Here is a 16,913-nt window from a genome sequence, read left to right as displayed (position 1 = left end):
ACGTCACGCGATGTTTTTAGTGCTATGGCGTACCAGGAAGAGGAGTCGCTGGAATCATGGCTCAGTGAGTGATTAATCCAATTTTACGAGTTAAATAAGATGGCTAAATTATTTATATGCACTGCTCCGTGTGTCGGGACTTTAAAGCCTTTAGCAGAGGGGCTGTCAGCGCACGGATAGCCTCCTTCCAGCTGGAAGAGAGTCCTGGTCAGTCAGCTGTAGGTGTTAGCAGGATTAGCAGGATAGATGGGAGGGCTTTAAACAATCACTGACTGGCTCACGTTTCAGTGGCAATGTGTGTAATTACTGTCGAAGCTCTACGTGGAGTACTCTGTCGGTACAGCTGAATACTTGCAGCTGCTGGACATAAAACAAGACTGGTCTGAATTATAAATGAGCACTTGCTGTTACAAAAAAAGATCTACAAGAGCACAGCCATCCGTTTGTGTTTGGATGAAATGTACCTTGCATTGTGTATAAACTAGCCGAGCCTAGGGTTAGGGTTAATTTATACATTCGTTATTGTCAGTCCAACTTTATCACCTACATTACAAAATACAGGATATCATGTGTATCTCAGTAAAAGCAAAGAGGAAGAACATGAAGAAGTTCTGCCGTTATTGAGAAGTAGCTGCAAAGATATGTTGCACTGAAGCATAATGTTTCTGAAACACACAAGTGATTGTGAACTTCATTTTGTCTGGCAGATAAAGCCACGCATCCAACAAACAGACAGGAGGACTGGGAGTACATCATCGGCTTCTGTGATCAGATCAACAAGGAACTGGAAGGGTGTGTGTGTGTGTGTGTGTGTGTGTGTGTGAAATATGTCCAAATCATTCTGGTAGTCATGTGGGTGAATATTTCTCATCTGGTGTTTCCTCTTGCAGTCCTCAAATAGCTGTAACACTGCTCGTTCACAAAATCCACTCAGTCCAAGAATGGGAAGCTCTTCAGGCTCTGACAGTAAGAAATACTTCACCAAAATATGAATCAGCGCCCCCCCCCACACACACACACCTTTTGCACATTAATGACTTTTGTTGCAGGTATTGGAGGCATGCATGAAGAACTGTGGGAGAAGGTTTCATAACGAGGTCGGAAAATACAGATTTTTGAATGAGCTGATTAAAGTCGTGTCTCCAAAGGTGAGGAATCTCCAAATAGGTTTATGTTGCACACACACAACAAAAAAAAGTGTGTGCGGTTTGTGTGTCTTACTATTCAAGACTATCTCTGATCTGCTCTCGTTTCCAGTACATGGGTGACAGTCACCCCGACAAGGTGAAGATGAAGATTGTGGAGATGCTGTACAGCTGGACGGTGGCTTTTCCAAATGAGGCCAAGATCAGTGAAGCGTACCAGACCCTGAAAAGACAGGGTGTGCCGAGATGACAAACATAAGCGGGCAGAGACATCCGCCTATAAGGTGTCTTATTATTCCAATTCTTTATCTCTTGACCAGGCCTTGTGACACGTGACCCAGAGTTACCTCTGGACAGGACGCTGATCCCTTCTCCCCCCACGCGACCCAAGCATCCGGTGTTCGACAATGAAGACATGGGAAAGGTAAGAGAAAATGTTTATGTCGGTGTTATCAGTGTGTACTGATGTGCAGAAGTACAGACTTGGTTTAAGTTTAGAGTAAGGATAAGGGGGTGCTCTCATGTAAGGGCTGGGTTTAGATAAGCAGATACGATGAAGTAATGAAATACAGCCCTAAGCGCATGTTGTGTTTGTTTTTTTAGCTGCTTGCTGAGCTTCTCCGTAGCAAAAATCCAGAGGATCTCCAGGAAGCCAACAGATTAATCAAAAACATGGTGAAGGAGGTGCGTTTACATCCAACAGGAGTTGGGGGAGGACTTTATGATCGCCTACACGTGTTTGTTCCTTTGTTTTTGTTAATGTGATATATTAAAAACGTATCAAGGCCAAGGAAGGTTGGTGGAACTCGATGTGAATCTTGGATCTGATGTGGATTCTGGCTTCCTTTTTCATTTTGCTGAATTTGGCCTGTTTTTAGCTTTTTGCCAGCATCGTCTCAAAAAGAAAGAAAAATCAATCCAAATGAAACTGCCCGGTAACAGAATGTTTCTGGGGTCAAGGAACATTGTTTCACACTGTCTCTGTCAGGACGAGGCTCGGGTGCATAAGGCTTCTAGACGTAGCCACGCACTGGAGGAGGTGAACATCAATGTCAAGCTGCTGACAGAGATGCTGTCCCACTACGATAAAGACAGCTCCACTGACTCGGACAAAGAGATCATAAAGGTGTGCGTCCCATTCAACACCCACACAGACATACACGAATAAATAAGGCAACGTTTTTTTTATTGTATAGTTTAATTCATAATCTTTATATTTCCTCTCAGGAACTCTACGAACGGTGTGACAAGCTGAGGCGCGGCGCTTTCAAAATGGCCACGGAGACGGAAGACAACGACGCCAGTCTGGGTTTGTCGCTGTGATGTTTTCTTTATTTGAGCATCCCCCCCCAGCTGGATTTTTTTTCATGATGTAACGTGTGACCTTTGACCCCTGCTTCCTCAGGAGACATCCTCCAGGCCAGTGATGACCTCTCCAGGGTCATCAACGCCTATAAGAAGGTCGTTGAGGGGCAGCCCATCAACGGGGACAGTGAGGAGCCTCGATCTACGGCTGGTCAGACCGAGAGTTGTTGTTCGGCACATTTTACTTTACTTTACACTCCGTATGTCAAGCCACTGTGTTTTTAACACGGCTAATCATCCTCTCTGCTTTACTCACCAGAAGCCACGGACACTCTGATCGACCTCGCCGGCCTTGACACTCCAAGCCCCCCGAAACCTGCCGCCCCTCCACTCCAGTCTTCAGATCTTTTCTCCACCAATCCCACATATTTTTCTGTCCCTGTCCTTCCTCCTCCTCCTCCTACATGCCTGATTGTCTCCAGTGGCAGTCAGAGCAGCAGCCCGAGTCATCCTCCCCTCGATAAGGCCTCCACTGCACTGTCTCTCCTCGATGATGAGCTGCTGTCTCTAGGTAGATTCTTTCACTTCCAGCATTTAGGTGAAGCTATTTCCTAGCTGTAGCCATAAGGTGAATAAATGCTGAGTATTGATTTCTGGTTGCCGTTTTTCTTGCTGTTTGTGAGAGTGCTGATGAGAAACAGTGAGTCTTGTCTTAATGCGACTGCCCTTACCTTACAGGACTGAATGACCCACCTACCTCTCTGAGCGCCCAATCAAAACCCAAGTTGGATGAGTTGCCCAATCATTGGTCTTCTTTGCAGGTACATCTAGTGCTATAATGAGCCACATCTGTGTATAAAGGCAGAGAGTTTATGATCTTGTCTTGACACTTCCTCTGCAGGCTCACACATCCAGTGTGGACGTGTTTGGCAGTGCAGCTTATTCAGGTCCAGTCGTGGTGCCGGCTGAACCAGCTGCTGCTGCCTCAACCAGCCTCAAGAACCTGCAAGACCTGGCTATGATGGGCTTTTCAGGCCCCAGCAGGTACAGCACACTGGTTTTGTTTTCACTTTTGTACTGGAAACAGTATATTTCCATTGTATTTTATCCCAGTGTGCCCTTGTATATAGACATGTTGACTGATCTGAGGACTTATTTTGATGCTGGTGCTCTTGCTTGACCGCACTGTAGTCTATCAAGTATTATGTTCAGTTTGTCCAGCCAGATGACAGCCACAGGAAACACATTTGGGATTCCTGCAGCAGCGCATGGCCTCAAACCTGGGCAAGGCTCGCCGTCTTTTCTACAGCGTCCAATGCCCGGCTCTCCCGGTCTGACCCACGCCAAGGTCCAAAGCCTGGGCTCGGCCCCAGGCACCCCGACATTCAGTTCTCTGTCCCCCTGCCACCCTCCCCTCCAGGGTAGCCCGGCCAGAGCCACAGACATCTCCCTGAGCAGTTTCCATGTCCCTCTGGAGGCCATCAAACCCAGTAAGGACACGAAGGAGGGAGGGAAGAGACGGGCTTTGCTGCTTTACGGAATGACGTAATGCTGTAGATTATTTGCTTGAGTGGCTGTTCCCCCGTCTGCCCTCAGGTAAAGTGCTTCCTGTTACGGCCTACGATAAGGACGGTGTGCGCATGCTCCTCAACTTCGCGTCTGACTGTCCCCCTGGCAGACCCGACGTGCTGGTAATGGTGGTTTCCCTGCTAAATACCGCCCCTCTACCTGTTCACAATGTGCTGCTGCAGGCTGCTGTTCCAAAGGTAGACACTCCCCTACTCATTTATTCGTTTCACACATTTTTTATTTGCTTTGTTGCATCTGCCTTGTGGCCCCTCACCTGCCACGGTTTTGTTAGGAATCAGCCCTATGGCATTTTTCCATGCAATTGATGCGTCTACATAATGACTAACATAGTTCACGTTCTAAGTTTCCTCGGCGAGCAACCAGTCGGCGGAAACCCAAGAACAGAATTTTTTTGAAATGTGGATTTATCCATTTTTACAAGTTCACAGAAATGCAGTGACGCCTGTCTTCCTTCCTTGTCCAGTCAATGAAGGTGAAGCTGCAGCCTCCATCGGCAACAGACCTGGCACCATTTAACCCCATCCTCCCTCCAGCCTCCATTACCCAGATCATGTTGCTAGCCAATCCAGCAAAGGTAGGTGAAATAGTGACACTTGGAAAAAACATAAACACGGACGTCTGCGCCACGAGCCAAGTCCGCTGTGTGCTGTTTGCAGGAGAAAGTGCGTCTGCGCTACAAGCTGGGCTTCGCGCTCGGAGACCGCCTGTGCAACGATGTCGGAGAGGTCGACCAGTTCCCGCCGCAGGACGCGTGGGGTCATCTATAGCAGCGTGAGGCTGCTGCTGCTGCTGCTCAGCCCCAAACAGACTGGTTCGCATCTCACGAGATGGGCGTGTTTCACCCCAGAGAGAGAGAGGAGGCAAACCTCTGCAGCACCATTCAGCTTCCCCATTCATAGTTGGTAACTTCTGCAGTCATTACAGGCAGCGAGGAGGAGCTGATATTCATCCATATAAGGCTTTGCGTATGTTTCAGCAGAGCTAACGAACTAAAGATTAACTTCTAACTTAACGAATACATTAATGGTGCTTTTATTTATTTATCAGCCCACATTAAAAAAACAAAATCCTTGAATATATCCAGAAATGGAATATTAAGTGGAATGGCATCGAGTAGATGTGTTGGGGTGGAGTGACTGGAAAAAGCACTGTCATGTTTTTGTGAATATTTTTATTGGGATATGAAGTATTCATGAATTAGTTGATCAACAATGTGGAGGACACCAACTGCACTGGAGATACATATTTTATTACAATGAAGGCTTCACAGCATTTAATTTTATTTAATGCGATTAGTTTTTATATATATTTCAGCAGTGGGCGTCCGTATTTGATTTTTGTTTGAAGGTATTTCTCCTCTGCCGTTCTCAGTATTAGGAATACTTTTGTCGTGTCATTTTCTGTTGTAATATTTCAGCTTGTCACAAAACCTTGAAAATGTGAACTGAAAAATCTGAATTTCACAGCGGTGGCAGAAAAGGAGGAGCCGTTGCCGGGGGAAACGACTCCTCAGTGTGCTGCCGCCCTACATTAGTGCCCCCACTCGTCACGTGGCAGGAACAGAAGCGTGTTAATGTACATAGTGTGTGTATTGTCTGTGGAACATGTGATGTGTCGACTGTGGGCGTGTTCGGCCTGTACATTCTGTAAGTATGAAGTTTGCTGCATGGATCAAATAAATTGATGTCTGATACTGAGTTTCTTAAAAATTATTAAATGCAGAATTAGACAAAATCGATTATAAAAACAACGTACATTGTGTAAAGTGTTTTATTAAAGAGCAAATGTTTAACATTTTAATATTTACAGTATGAAATTAAGGAAAGAAAAAACATTCATGCTTCCACAGTTCCCTCTTTGACTATAGCCATAGCCAGATTCCGAGCCAGCGCGAGTCTTAGGAGCTCCACATTGGTCGTCTCCATGTCTTCGCCCTGAAATGACCAACGTTGCAGACAAATACAAATGGGTCTGAGCATCGACACTACACATCAAGCAATGCCTTGTGTATTCAAGGTCACCCCTGGGTGGTTCCAACATGATCTCAGACTACTTGTGCAGTTCTGGACTGGAACCAAATAATCACAGAAGAACATCAACATAATGGTAGCATATGTAGAGTAGCTGCTGCTGTAGCATACCTGCATGGGCCTGTCTGTACCGGGAGCTGTGCTGTTCAGCGACGAGGTCAGCTCCTCTAAGCAGAACATCAGCTCATGGGTTTGTTCTGCAGAGAAGATCACCTGAAGGTTTCACACAAAAAAAAGACGCCATTTAGTAAAAATGTAGACCATCATGGCAGGTTTTTTTTTTATGGTCTGTTCTTAGCTTTCTTCCACTGTGAGAAGCGGCTGAAAAGTCACAAGAAGGTGGAATTCTTACTGCAAGTTAAGTATTATGCATGAAATCTCAAGATCATGCAGCATCTAAACAAAGAAACTCCTCCACAGATTAACAGCAGGATCTCAGAAGCTACATAAGACCAAAAGCTGTTCGAGGTCGTCTGATGATCTAGTTGTAGTAGTAGTAGTTTAGTAATTATACCATTCATAATGATCAGACAGTGATGCTGGTACCACTTTGATATTTTTTTACAGAAAGATATTGTAAGAAGGAAATCTATGGTGTTGTGTTATAGCAGAATTTGCAATGTTTAAGGCTAAATCAGCAAATGGGTAAGAACACAGCGACCATGTTACCTGGTTTCAACACCAGGGGTTTCCCCCAATTTGATTTCAAAAGGCAAAACAAAAGTCATCACAGACATAAACAAGCTCAAATCAACAGAGAGAAAAATGGGTGAATCTGTTGTAAATGGCAGATGGTCATCGGTCTGAAGACGCATCGAGCACGCCGGTTAAACGTTGGGCGATGCTGCGTCGCTGCACTGAAGGCTTCTCAGCGACCGAACCTCTTTCTGCTCCAGCAGCGGCAGCGCGTCGGTCATCAGCGTCATCCAGAAGCTTCTGGGGGCGATCTTGGCCGTCATGAGGGAGAGGAGCAGCTTCGCCGCCTCACGGAACCGCTTGTCGCCGTAGAGCCGGTGGAACTCGCGGTACTTCCCTGTGAAAGGTAAGAAAAGCGTGTTTGGGACTACGACACTGGCTGGCAGGAAGGACACCCCCATGCAAGTTAAGCTGGTTCATACCCAGGAAAGTGAGCCTGTCACTGAGAAGCATTGCTGGACCCAAGTTGTCGATCAAATCCAAATCAGAGAAGGTCCCTTTGATGCAGTAATCCTGTAAGAACCTGACACACACACACACACTTTACATATGAGATGTGTCGGCTGATGTCGACAGCGCTACGGCATGCTCATTTGCATAAAGAACTACGAATTCCCAGCCATTATCCTCCACCGCATGGCGACAAACTGGATATGCATCAGATGTGAAAGCAACTTAAATGTGATTTCAAAAGATTGACTTGAATGCAAAACTCCGAAGTGAGTTGAATGCCGCCTCTGCGTCTTGTCGAGGGAACTTACCTCTCTGAGATGAGGGTGGCGAAGGCGGCGTCTTTGGCCCTGATGCTCCAGGACAGAGCAGAGCCCAGTCTGTTGTTCCTCAGGGCCCGCATAGCCATGATCTTACAGATACTTCGTACTTAGTGGGGATGAGGATTTAAAGGTTAGTTGCAAACCGTGTTAAAATCATAAAGTACGGAGGACACTAGAGGATGAGCGCTACCTTGCTCTGGCATTTGCCTCCGCTCACAGATCCTGAGCACCTTCAGTGCTTTGTGCTCCGTCTCTAAAGGAACGCGCTCGATCTGCAGCTCCAGGTAGACGCGGCCGAACTCTGGGCAATGGTCGAAGTAGTCCACGGCCAGCTGCCAAAGACTTCACACAAATACATAAAAAAAGAGCCGTCAGACGGCTAAATAAAGTAATCGAGTACATTGAATAACTGTATAACATATTGTTATGATCGTTTCCCTACCATAATCAGACTTCACACACTGAGACAACCATACCTGTGATGAGTGAAGAGACCAGAAGCATATTCCAACAGGAGGAACTCTCTCAGGTTGGAGCCAAAGCTGAATAGGCAGACACACACACACACACACAAACAAGAATGACCCGTTGATGAATGAAGCGTTGCTGTGAGGCTACAAACACGCCTAAAGGGAGCCCTTACTGCAGGTTGTGCGATTGGAGCAGTTTGCAATGATCCAACAGATCCGTCAAATGAGCCACGAACCACCAGTTGCTGAGAGCGATGCTACGTGAGAGAAAGTTAAAGTGCAGAGACGGTTTGTTTAAGCGAGCATGTGGCTCGGTAGGAAGGGTAAATTCTGGGATGGACGTAATCCCGCGCGTCACCTGCAGTCCTTGATGACCTGATGAATGTCAAACTCAAAGGCAGCGAGTAAGATGCTGTCCAGGGGCTCGGGGACGCTCCTCGAGTCCAGAAACATGGTGAGACACGACTGCAGCACCAGGAGAAAATCAATAAGAGAAAATAAGTCAGCGCGGGCAGAAGTCGTGCGTGAAGCAGCAGACCGTGTCGTGTACCTGCGCATAGTAGTGCAACTCAATGGGTTTGACTGTGGGGTGGCAGAAGAGGAGTCTAGTGACCAGGAAGTGATACCAGGTGCTCAGCAGCTCCTTATGCTCCAGCAACGTGTCCTCGTCCCCAACTAGGATCTATATACACAAATGTATACTTTAAATAAACATGTTCTATATTTTTAATAGGACTGCACATTTAAACCACTGAAATAGCAGTCATGTATTATTCTACAGGTCTCGTGTCTTTGACCTTGCAGATGGCCTCCAGATGCTTGTTGCTGGCAAACGAGTTGTCCTGCAGACAGCGGTCCACTTCCTCGTGCCAGTGTCTCCACTTCACATCAAACTCTGTCAGCGTCTGGTTTCCACCAGGCTGAGGAAGAACCACAGAAAGTTCAGAGGCGACTGCCTGACCTGGTTGGGACATGAGCTCATTTGAATGATGTAAAAGATACCGTATTATATCTCATCTTGCCTGTCTTAGAACTATTAACTTTTTTTATTTTCTGTTATTGGAATTCTTTATTATTCCTGTGTTTGCGTCTCATTGACGATGACGTCAGGTACCACGGTGACATTGAGCTGGTGTCTGCTCGGCCTTGCAGGTGGTAAATTGATCATGTATATGGACTGAAAACACAAACTGTAAAATGCTTCCAACTGATGAAGAAAGGATATTGCATTTTATAGCCGATTTATAAAACCATCTGTGAATTCGTTCTGGACATCAAGTTCACGATAATATTTCCTTACATTGTAGAAAGGCATTTTGCCGAGAAGCGAGTCCATCAGCTTGTACATGCTCCCGGCAGCAGGCTGTAGCGTGGCTTGCTTCACCAGCATCTGTCTGGCTTCCTCCGATCTGCCCTGCATCACGTAGCTCACCACCTGCACAAACAGTAGAACTGAGATCTCACAGTCAACGTCAGACAGAAAGTGAAATAACGAGGGCTGCTTTTTAAATATAGATTGTACGGGTCAGATTCGTCGTGCCTGCGCTGCACACATACCACATCCCAGTAGTCACGGTGTTCAGCGGGGCTCTCACTTTGCAGCACCTGTTTGGCCTTCTCATCCACATCAGCCTTGTGTAGCCTCACCCAGTCCAGGAGGTGCAACAGCAGGGAACCCGCTGACAACACAGACACCGCTGAACTCTTTGTCATGGTTTCAAATAAGTTAAAAATCATATTCTGAGGGTAAAGAGAGATTTAAGCTAACCGGGAGCGGCGTCAATGAAAAGCACTTCACACAGATTCCAGATCAGCTCTATGGCCAGCAGGATAGACAACTGTTGCACAAAAACAGAGACTGCAGTCAGAAAGATTATCCAATCATTTATTTCAGAAAGAAATGAACATAATATATTCCTCTTCATTGGCTCCGCAGCAAAAGCAGTTCCTTTACTTTGTCGTTTATTGAGAAGTAAAATGTTTTTCCCAGGTTTATAATATTTAACTGAATGTTGGCTTTCTCTATTATTATAAATATAACAGTCAACGAAAACATAATACTAAGACACAGATACACACGATACCCTGTATGTCTACCTTTCACATGAGGATGCCGTGTATCTGTTCATCGTATTACACACACTAAATAAATAAATACCTGATTTCCATGGTGCATTGCCACTTCTGCAACTTTTGTAGAAACTGCAAATATGAAAACAAGATCAAATTCATTCCTTAACATAAAGACACTGGAGACGAAAATATCTAAATGAGTAGAGTCTCACCTGCAACTTGCCGAAGCTCCTCCATACATGCTCGAATCACAGATCTATAGTTTTTACTGATGCTGACAAATCTAAAGGAGACACAATTATACGATCATTGCTACGGGGGCTTCTTGCCATAATTAAAATTGCATCGGTGCAAAGCAATGGATCATAACGTAGCCTTACTGGGGTTTTTTGTTTTTACTGGGGAGGTCATCTCCAATTGTCTGCAGGCCAACAAATATGTGATGAGACTCGTTGAAAAGTTTGCGTAAAATGGGGGAATATATGTCCTCGTCTTTCCTGACTTCATGGACGAAGGAGCATCCTGATCCTGAAGCACCTGAAACATCTGGACAGAGGTAAAAGTCTGATATTAGCTACGGGAGGGCAATAGAGTGCGAAACCTTGGGAAAGGGCTTGTAGATACTTTTACACACACCGGATGCTTTGTAATGAGTCTCGTACATCAGGATATCGCCAGGTCCCCATGCAAATCCCAAATGCTTCCCAGCACCAACTGCAGGAATATTCTGCACTCAAACAAGACACAGGGACACAGACATGTAAACAAGGGATGATCAAGCTATCCACTCAAACGGTACTTTCTGGAGTACTGCACATTCCCTTATATTAATTTGCATCCTGCACATAATACAAGTGACAATTAAAACAGCCAATAATTAGCTGAATACTTTCTAAAACGTCCACTTTGACATTTTGGAGACATGCACTTATATGCCCGATAGCTTTACCACGCGCAGTGGGGCTTTATTTGTTGTCCACATTCAGTATAGCTAAATTATAAATTACTACATTTTTTTTTAGCTAGCGTTTTAGCAGCACTATTCTACGGGAGGAAAAGGGGACATAACTAGCCGTCAGCGGCTACTCACGGTGGTCGCAGGCTCAACGTCTACCTCCTCCATTAGGAAACAACCTAATCAATTCACTGAGATGTAGAATATCGAACTTTTCGGCTGCAAAAACGCCCCACGACACGAACTGCAGCTGCGACACCGCTTGCGCGCTTCAATCATTCATTTCTCGTTCCTGTGGCGCATGTGTGATGACGTCACGAAAAGACTGCCTTTACTGCTGCCTGATTTTCCACACCCTGTTTACCTCATTGTGGGTTTATTGTAGAAAATAATAACCAAACGATGCATTATTAACAAGTTAATTACATGCATATTCAGTAACTCTAAAGAGGTTTGCAGGTTGTACACACTAGTGGAAAGTTATCATGTGCTGTTTTGATGGATTATGTTTAGAACCAGTATCATAGTTTTTTTTTATTAAAATATTATTTTCCACACAAAAAAGTAAAATATTCGATTTGTAGGAACAGAGAAAAACAAGATGGCAACTGAAAAGAATAACAAAAAAGTGCCAACATTCCAGAATGTGAAATTAACTCTCTGAGGATCATCATTGTCATCATCATGATGACTGAACCATGACAAACTGATGAGTGTTCCGCAGAGTGACGAAGTGTGTCGTAAAAAAAGAACTAAAAATGTATAACAAAAGGAAAAACATTGCTGTGCGCGTTCACGTGGAGCCGAGCGGCTTCTTTCACGCGCTTTGGGATTCCCCCGCAAACGCTGAGGCGGAGCTCTCATCCTTGTGACTATCTGTAGCCAGTCAAAGCCCGGTATTGTGGACGCGCACCGGTTCGTGGACGCGCACGTTTATCTGCACTTATCAGTGCGGGAACGAGCACGTGCGCGCGCATGCGTTCTTTGTGCGGTAGCGTAGAAAAGCCAAAAGAGTGAGCATGGCTGATGAAAAACCAAAGGTGAGTGTCTCTATACTGAATAAATAAATGTCAACATATATGCAGGATAGAGGTCTGTTGGGAGGAGCGGACGGATCGCCTGCGCTGCTCATCCTATTAAAGTTAAGAGCTAAATTTCAACTACTGTCGTTCCCTACTTTGATAGACCGGAAGGTTTGTGAACGCGCATCCAGCGGCGCGCAGGTCTGACTCCGCTTGAACACACAAGTGTGTGTGCGTGCGTGCGTGCGTGTGTGTGTGTCGGTGCCTATAAGCACAAATATGCTGCTCATAAGAGACTATGTAGAACTTCTTCAACATGTAAACGAAGGTCAAATGTGCTCACATTCATATGAATCTAACTCCTGTTGCAGTGGCTTTAAAACATTTGAACAAATGCACACATTATTTCATCAGTTTGCATTATACAAAGATAAAGAATAAAAAATGTATTTTTTAGTGATCTCATTTTAAACTGGTTTGGATTTCAAACATGAGTAATAATAGTATTTTTTTTCCCTAAACCTGTAGCACGTAAACTACTTCAAAAATGTAGTGTGTACTGTTACTACTAATAAAGCATATCCAAAAGGTTGAATAAAAATACTTACTTATTTAGGATTATTTAGCTATTTGTGGTTGATAAGGACCCAAAATCAACAAAATAGTGTAGGAACATGGGAAAAGTGAGTTTTTCATAATATTGGACCTTTAACAGTTGCTTTTTTTCTCCCCCTTTTTTGGCAGGAAGCGGTCAAGACAGAAAGCAACGAACACTTAAATTTAAAGGTAACAGGTCAAGATGGGTCTGTAGTGCAGTTCAAGATTAAGAGACACACGGCGCTCTCCAGACTCATGAAAGCCTATTGCGAGAGACAGGTGAATGGAATTTCCTTTGCAAAAGTTGACAAATGGAACAATTGCAGCTGATTTACGACTATCGGCATGCATCATTTTCTGTTGCATGTTTAGCCCATCGACTCTTCTTCTGTTGGCTTCTTGGAAGCTTTATCTGCAGTGAAAGTGAATGTTCTTTCCTCTGTCTCATTCCAGCTTCAACAACTAAAAATATATTTTATATAAAAGCAATTACGGTAAGCCATGCCTGTCTAACATTTCAGGATGGACAAATACTGGGGTTCAGGCATATCCTGCTTTGAAATGTCAAAATGGCTGAGATTATTATTTTTTTTTTTAAAGGAATAAAAACGGGCTGGAATATTTTTGCGTGATTGACTTTGTTTGGCTGAATACCTGCACGAGAGCTTTGGCCTGTGCATAGCTTGAGCAAAACCTGAGAATTTATTGCTGCTTTTATGCACAAAAAAAACAAAAACCTGTTAAACAAGAGTTACTGGTTGGATGACATTTCATATCGACGAAAAAAGGTGACATTAAAATGGGCCCCATGTGTTCTGGAAAGATGGTATAGCAGGAAGTCCCTGAAACCACCTACTGATTTTATTTGATCAAAATGATAGACGAACAAAGTCATTAGAAGGGGAGGGCATTTGATATAAACAGAAAGCCTCCCCGGAGGCACGAAACCTACCAGCGATCACCACCCAGTCAGACACGGATCAAGCCTGTGACCTAGATCTGAGGATGCTTCTGGCCATAGCTATCTATTAACAGGTAAACTGCACTTGCAGCATATGGGTATAATTGTAAAGGTTTCAGGTGACTCATTCCGAAACACGCCCATTTATAATCGCCTTTGAAGTTCATGAAAAGCTGTGCGTGTCATTTCACACATAGCGACTGCAAATTTAAACCTTTCTTCCAAAGCACAAATTGAACGTCTTGGTTTTTCTTATTTAAACATATGAATTAGACTTAAATTGAGTGCAAATCTTTCTTAAAGGCCAAAGTTGAGTGTGTTTGAACTTTGAACCCTAAACACATGTAAACCCCTCAAAATATCCTGCAGAATGCTAGAAGGGCAAAGCTAAAATAAGCATGCATTTTAATAACTGTTTAAAAAGTTCCTACTGATTGTTACCCTCGCCGAAGAGGAAGCGAGGGTATTGCAATTGGGTGCGTTTGTTTGTCTGTCTGTTTGTTTGTTTGTTTGTCTGTCCGAGCGCATAAGTCAAAAACTAGTAACCCAATCAACTTGATTGAACTTTTTACAGAAGCAAGGTTCTGTCTGTGGCTCGGTCCTCCCCGAGAATGGCATTGATCCGGATCTGGATCCAGATTCTAGAATTATTTTTACATCTGGAATTGTGCCTGTGCTGTAAACTGCCACTTTAAGAGGGAGGGACACGAATGGCATGATGGGAAAAAGAGTCCAGAAGATGGCTTGTAGTACGTTCCGGAGCAGCAAGCTAGAGCAGGTTTGGCCCCTCTGATCCGGAAGCCCTGTTTACTGTCTCACAAGATCGAATAGTCTATTGGAGGCGAGGGTCTGCAATCTCTGATTGTCGTTTTCTAGTTTATTGGCTGTGATCCAGCTCTGCTTGAACACACTTCGGGAAGCTGAACCCGCTACAGGTCTTACCTCTTTCTCACTCCTGCCAAACCAAACCTCCTTCCAATATTCCGAGTTACAAACTCCTCTTTTCCATCAGAAGTAAAGCGCTCAATCTCTTTTGATTTCATCCCACACCGGCCTGTTTGCTGTAATGAGATGCAGGAATGCTGACTTAATTCTATGACTCATTCAAGTGCGTTAATATTGGAATAAGAGTCAGACCAGTTCTAAACATTGTGACCACAAAAGCACTCCTGAGGGCTAACATTCCTCTTTTCTGGCATTCAATAAACAGTCAATTTTCTGGAGGAATGGAAATCCAGTGCCGATTCCTGAGACTGACAGCAGGGCAAAAGAAACGACTGTGTTTTTAAAGCTGCAGTCAGAACCAGATATTCTCCATTATTTCTACTCTCATCACTGTGCAGACAGTTAATTGTAAATGTTAGCAAGATGACTCAAAACGTTCTTGACGAAATTTTCAGGAACTGTTTGGAATGTTACCAGGAATAGATGAGTACATTTTGGTGACGATCCAGAAGAGAGTCTACTCTAGATTATGGATCACTTGGAAATTTTCATTAACGCTGCAGTTAATGGAGCTTCAAGATTTGTTCCTCAATATCCCGGTTGATTATTGACCGGTGTTTATGGAATCTGACACATTCGTGTATGGTGGGGATCTCTATCTCACCACCAAATTTCATCCGGATCGGATCCAGAATAAAAAAATAAAATATTTGGAAAGAAAATAGAAAAAATATTTAATTTTACCATTGAAAACTCCATTTACAGATTCAAAATTAAAAACATTTAAAGTTACAAATACACATCAATTCCGATTCACTTTTATTCTTCATGGTTGGTGTATAAAGATACCAAGAACACTTTAGAACCTTTTAGTGATGATGCAGATCACCATGTGGACGGTGCAAATCCAATTAGGAGGGGAATGAGCTGCTCGGCGGAGGTCTGCGCTCTCTGGGTGCTTTTCTAGTTTAAAATGCTTTTAACTGTTAGATACCAATCACAGACTCAGATGTGTGATGTGATAAAATGTGTTTGTCTCTCCAGGGAGTTACAATGAGGCATATCAGGTTCAGATTTGATGGACAGCCAATAAATGAGAACGACACACCAGCACAGGTAAGTGTGAAGTGTTGGAACAAACCTGCAAGAGCCTGAATAGGGTAATAAAATATATATTAAAGAGCTGACTACCTGAGTATGAAGTGCAGAAAAGACATTGCACAGTTCTTAAAAGTCGCGTTACACAAGTTTGCATCCTTTTTTTCTCCATCTGTTAATAGTTGGAAATGGAAGACGAAGACACAATTGACGTGTTTCACCAACAGACCGGAGGCCTGATTTAACCGACAGCAAGATTGACCATTTTCCTTCTTGACTTGTCCCAGTTCTACTCAGTAGCTGCTGTTTTGCTGGACCGATTCTTCCAACAGCATTTCTTGCAGAAAGGTTTGTGATTTGTCTGCTACTCATAACTGGCACATATTATTCTTATTATTCTAATTATTATTACCCTTTTTATTCCCCTGCTTTTGTGCATAAACCACAAGTTCACCCAGAGTGCAGGTTTTGTGTTGTCCATGCTACACTGTAGTAAATGTCAAAGGATTTCTTTCCCATTTTGAAGAGGGTTGCAGACAGAATGGACTGTTGATACAGTGATCGTGATGATCAACAAAGCTGGGAAAGTTGTTGCACTAGGCTTGGCTGGGGTGTGGCGTATCCCTTCTCGTGTGCTCCTATGAGTGCCTTAAGCCGTGGGCCTTCACACGATTTTATTATGTTTCCATAATGACAATAAAGTATCTTGAATCTTGAATCTAATTGGGACCTTTTATCATTGAACTATACGACCAGTTTTGAATGAGTCTGAATTGTCACTCGCTTGAGTCATCATCTGAAAATATATTGATTCTATATATTTCTATATTGTAGTGGATATGTAGAGAAATGATTCATTGTGTGAACAGGTCAAGGTTCACATTATGGGAAGTGTGAAAAGATGTTTCAATTAAACATTTGTATTGTCTATTAAGGCATCTGTAAAAAAAATAAAGATGTCATCATTTTCAAAATGTCCATTCATTTGTTCTAGTTTTTCCAGTGTGACTGCTCATGCCGCTTAAGGTTTTTGATCACTGCAAACATGTCTCCGTTTGGAAATCCTTGACTATTTTTGTGAGCAAACATCTTGGAGAAAATACTTTAACGCATTTTTGTGGAAAAAAAGAAGTGTCGATCATTTATTTTAATTTTTTGTTAAGCCTGGAAGCGTGGCCCAGAGATATTCGATCGCGATAGGTCAAGGTTTGGTCGTGATTCATGCGCTGTCCAATCAGAAAGGACTTCTGTGA

The 16,913-nt window shown here is 43.7% G+C and overlaps 3 protein-coding genes across 4 annotated transcripts; 2 read left to right on the top strand and 1 right to left on the bottom strand.

Annotated features, from left to right (window-relative positions):
• Nucleotides 1–24: 24 nt before the first annotated feature.
• Nucleotides 25–5,731, top strand: gga3b (golgi associated, gamma adaptin ear containing, ARF binding protein 3b). Its single transcript, XM_068749519.1, has 17 exons — nt 25–64; nt 708–792; nt 891–966; nt 1,050–1,148; nt 1,258–1,381; nt 1,466–1,569; nt 1,749–1,829; nt 2,134–2,271; nt 2,373–2,454; nt 2,551–2,673; nt 2,773–3,021; nt 3,189–3,271; nt 3,352–3,494; nt 3,672–3,940; nt 4,047–4,216; nt 4,504–4,614; nt 4,697–5,731. Exons 1-17 carry the CDS (start codon nt 25–27, stop codon nt 4,805–4,807), a joined length of 2,088 nt encoding a protein of 695 aa, XP_068605620.1. The 3' UTR covers nt 4,808–5,731.
• Nucleotides 5,732–5,875: 144 nt separating this feature from the next.
• Nucleotides 5,876–11,205, bottom strand: nup85 (nucleoporin 85). Its single transcript, XM_068750192.1, has 19 exons — nt 11,173–11,205; nt 10,719–10,809; nt 10,463–10,628; nt 10,295–10,365; nt 10,168–10,211; nt 9,778–9,847; nt 9,567–9,688; nt 9,310–9,444; nt 8,807–8,929; nt 8,560–8,691; nt 8,368–8,474; nt 8,183–8,266; nt 8,016–8,081; nt 7,730–7,881; nt 7,528–7,645; nt 7,189–7,289; nt 6,952–7,103; nt 6,182–6,283; nt 5,876–5,974 (listed from the first exon to the last, which is right to left on the bottom strand). The coding sequence occupies exons 1-19, from the start codon at nt 11,203–11,205 to the stop codon at nt 5,876–5,878; spliced, it is 1,968 nt and encodes a 655-aa protein (XP_068606293.1).
• An 818-nt stretch (nt 11,206–12,023) lies between these two features.
• On the top strand, nt 12,024–16,591 carry LOC137905263 (small ubiquitin-related modifier 2-like). Of its 2 annotated transcripts, XR_011105851.1 has the most exons (5): nt 12,024–12,077; nt 12,804–12,935; nt 15,607–15,678; nt 15,843–16,008; nt 16,110–16,591. XR_011105851.1 is itself a non-coding variant. In XM_068749478.1 (4 exons), the coding sequence occupies exons 1-4, from the start codon at nt 12,057–12,059 to the stop codon at nt 15,903–15,905; spliced, it is 288 nt and encodes a 95-aa protein (XP_068605579.1). In that variant the 5' UTR covers nt 12,024–12,056; the 3' UTR covers nt 15,906–16,591. The 2 variants fall into 2 exon arrangements, 1 of the variants encoding a protein (XP_068605579.1); XM_068749478.1 differs by having other exon boundaries at nt 15,843–16,591.
• The last annotated feature ends 322 nt before the right edge of the window (nt 16,592–16,913 follow it).

Source organism: Brachionichthys hirsutus, chromosome 16 (genome assembly GCF_040956055.1).
Source record: "Brachionichthys hirsutus isolate HB-005 chromosome 16, CSIRO-AGI_Bhir_v1, whole genome shotgun sequence".
In the NCBI taxonomy this organism is placed as follows: domain Eukaryota; kingdom Metazoa; phylum Chordata; class Actinopteri; order Lophiiformes; family Brachionichthyidae; genus Brachionichthys; species Brachionichthys hirsutus.
This window is presented reverse-complemented; position numbering and strand designations above follow the sequence as displayed.

What these genes read in the sequence shown, in the direction of transcription:
- nup85 (XM_068750192.1), bottom strand. Translation starts at nt 11,205, where the DNA reads ATGGAGGAGGTAGACGTTGAGCCTGCGACCACC. An exon ending in CAGGTCATCAAGGACTGCAG is followed by an intron (nt 8,267 to 8,367) that starts GTGACGCGCGGG and finishes TCTCTCACGTAG; the next exon opens with CATCGCTCTCAGCAACTGGT. An exon ending in TGACAGGCTCACTTTCCTGG is followed by an intron (nt 7,104 to 7,188) that starts GTATGAACCAGC and finishes TACCTTTCACAG; the next exon opens with GGAAGTACCGCGAGTTCCAC.
- gga3b (XM_068749519.1), top strand. Translation starts at nt 25, where the DNA reads ATGGCGTACCAGGAAGAGGAGTCGCTGGAATCATGGCTCA. An exon ending in TGATGAGCTGCTGTCTCTAG is followed by an intron (nt 3,022 to 3,188) that starts GTAGATTCTTTC and finishes CTTACCTTACAG; the next exon opens with GACTGAATGACCCACCTACC. An exon ending in ATCATTGGTCTTCTTTGCAG is followed by an intron (nt 3,272 to 3,351) that starts GTACATCTAGTG and finishes CTTCCTCTGCAG; the next exon opens with GCTCACACATCCAGTGTGGA.
- LOC137905263 (XM_068749478.1), top strand. Translation starts at nt 12,057, where the DNA reads ATGGCTGATGAAAAACCAAAG. An exon ending in TGGCTGATGAAAAACCAAAG is followed by an intron (nt 12,078 to 12,803) that starts GTGAGTGTCTCT and finishes CTTTTTTGGCAG; the next exon opens with GAAGCGGTCAAGACAGAAAG. An exon ending in AAGCCTATTGCGAGAGACAG is followed by an intron (nt 12,936 to 15,606) that starts GTGAATGGAATT and finishes TTGTCTCTCCAG; the next exon opens with GGAGTTACAATGAGGCATAT.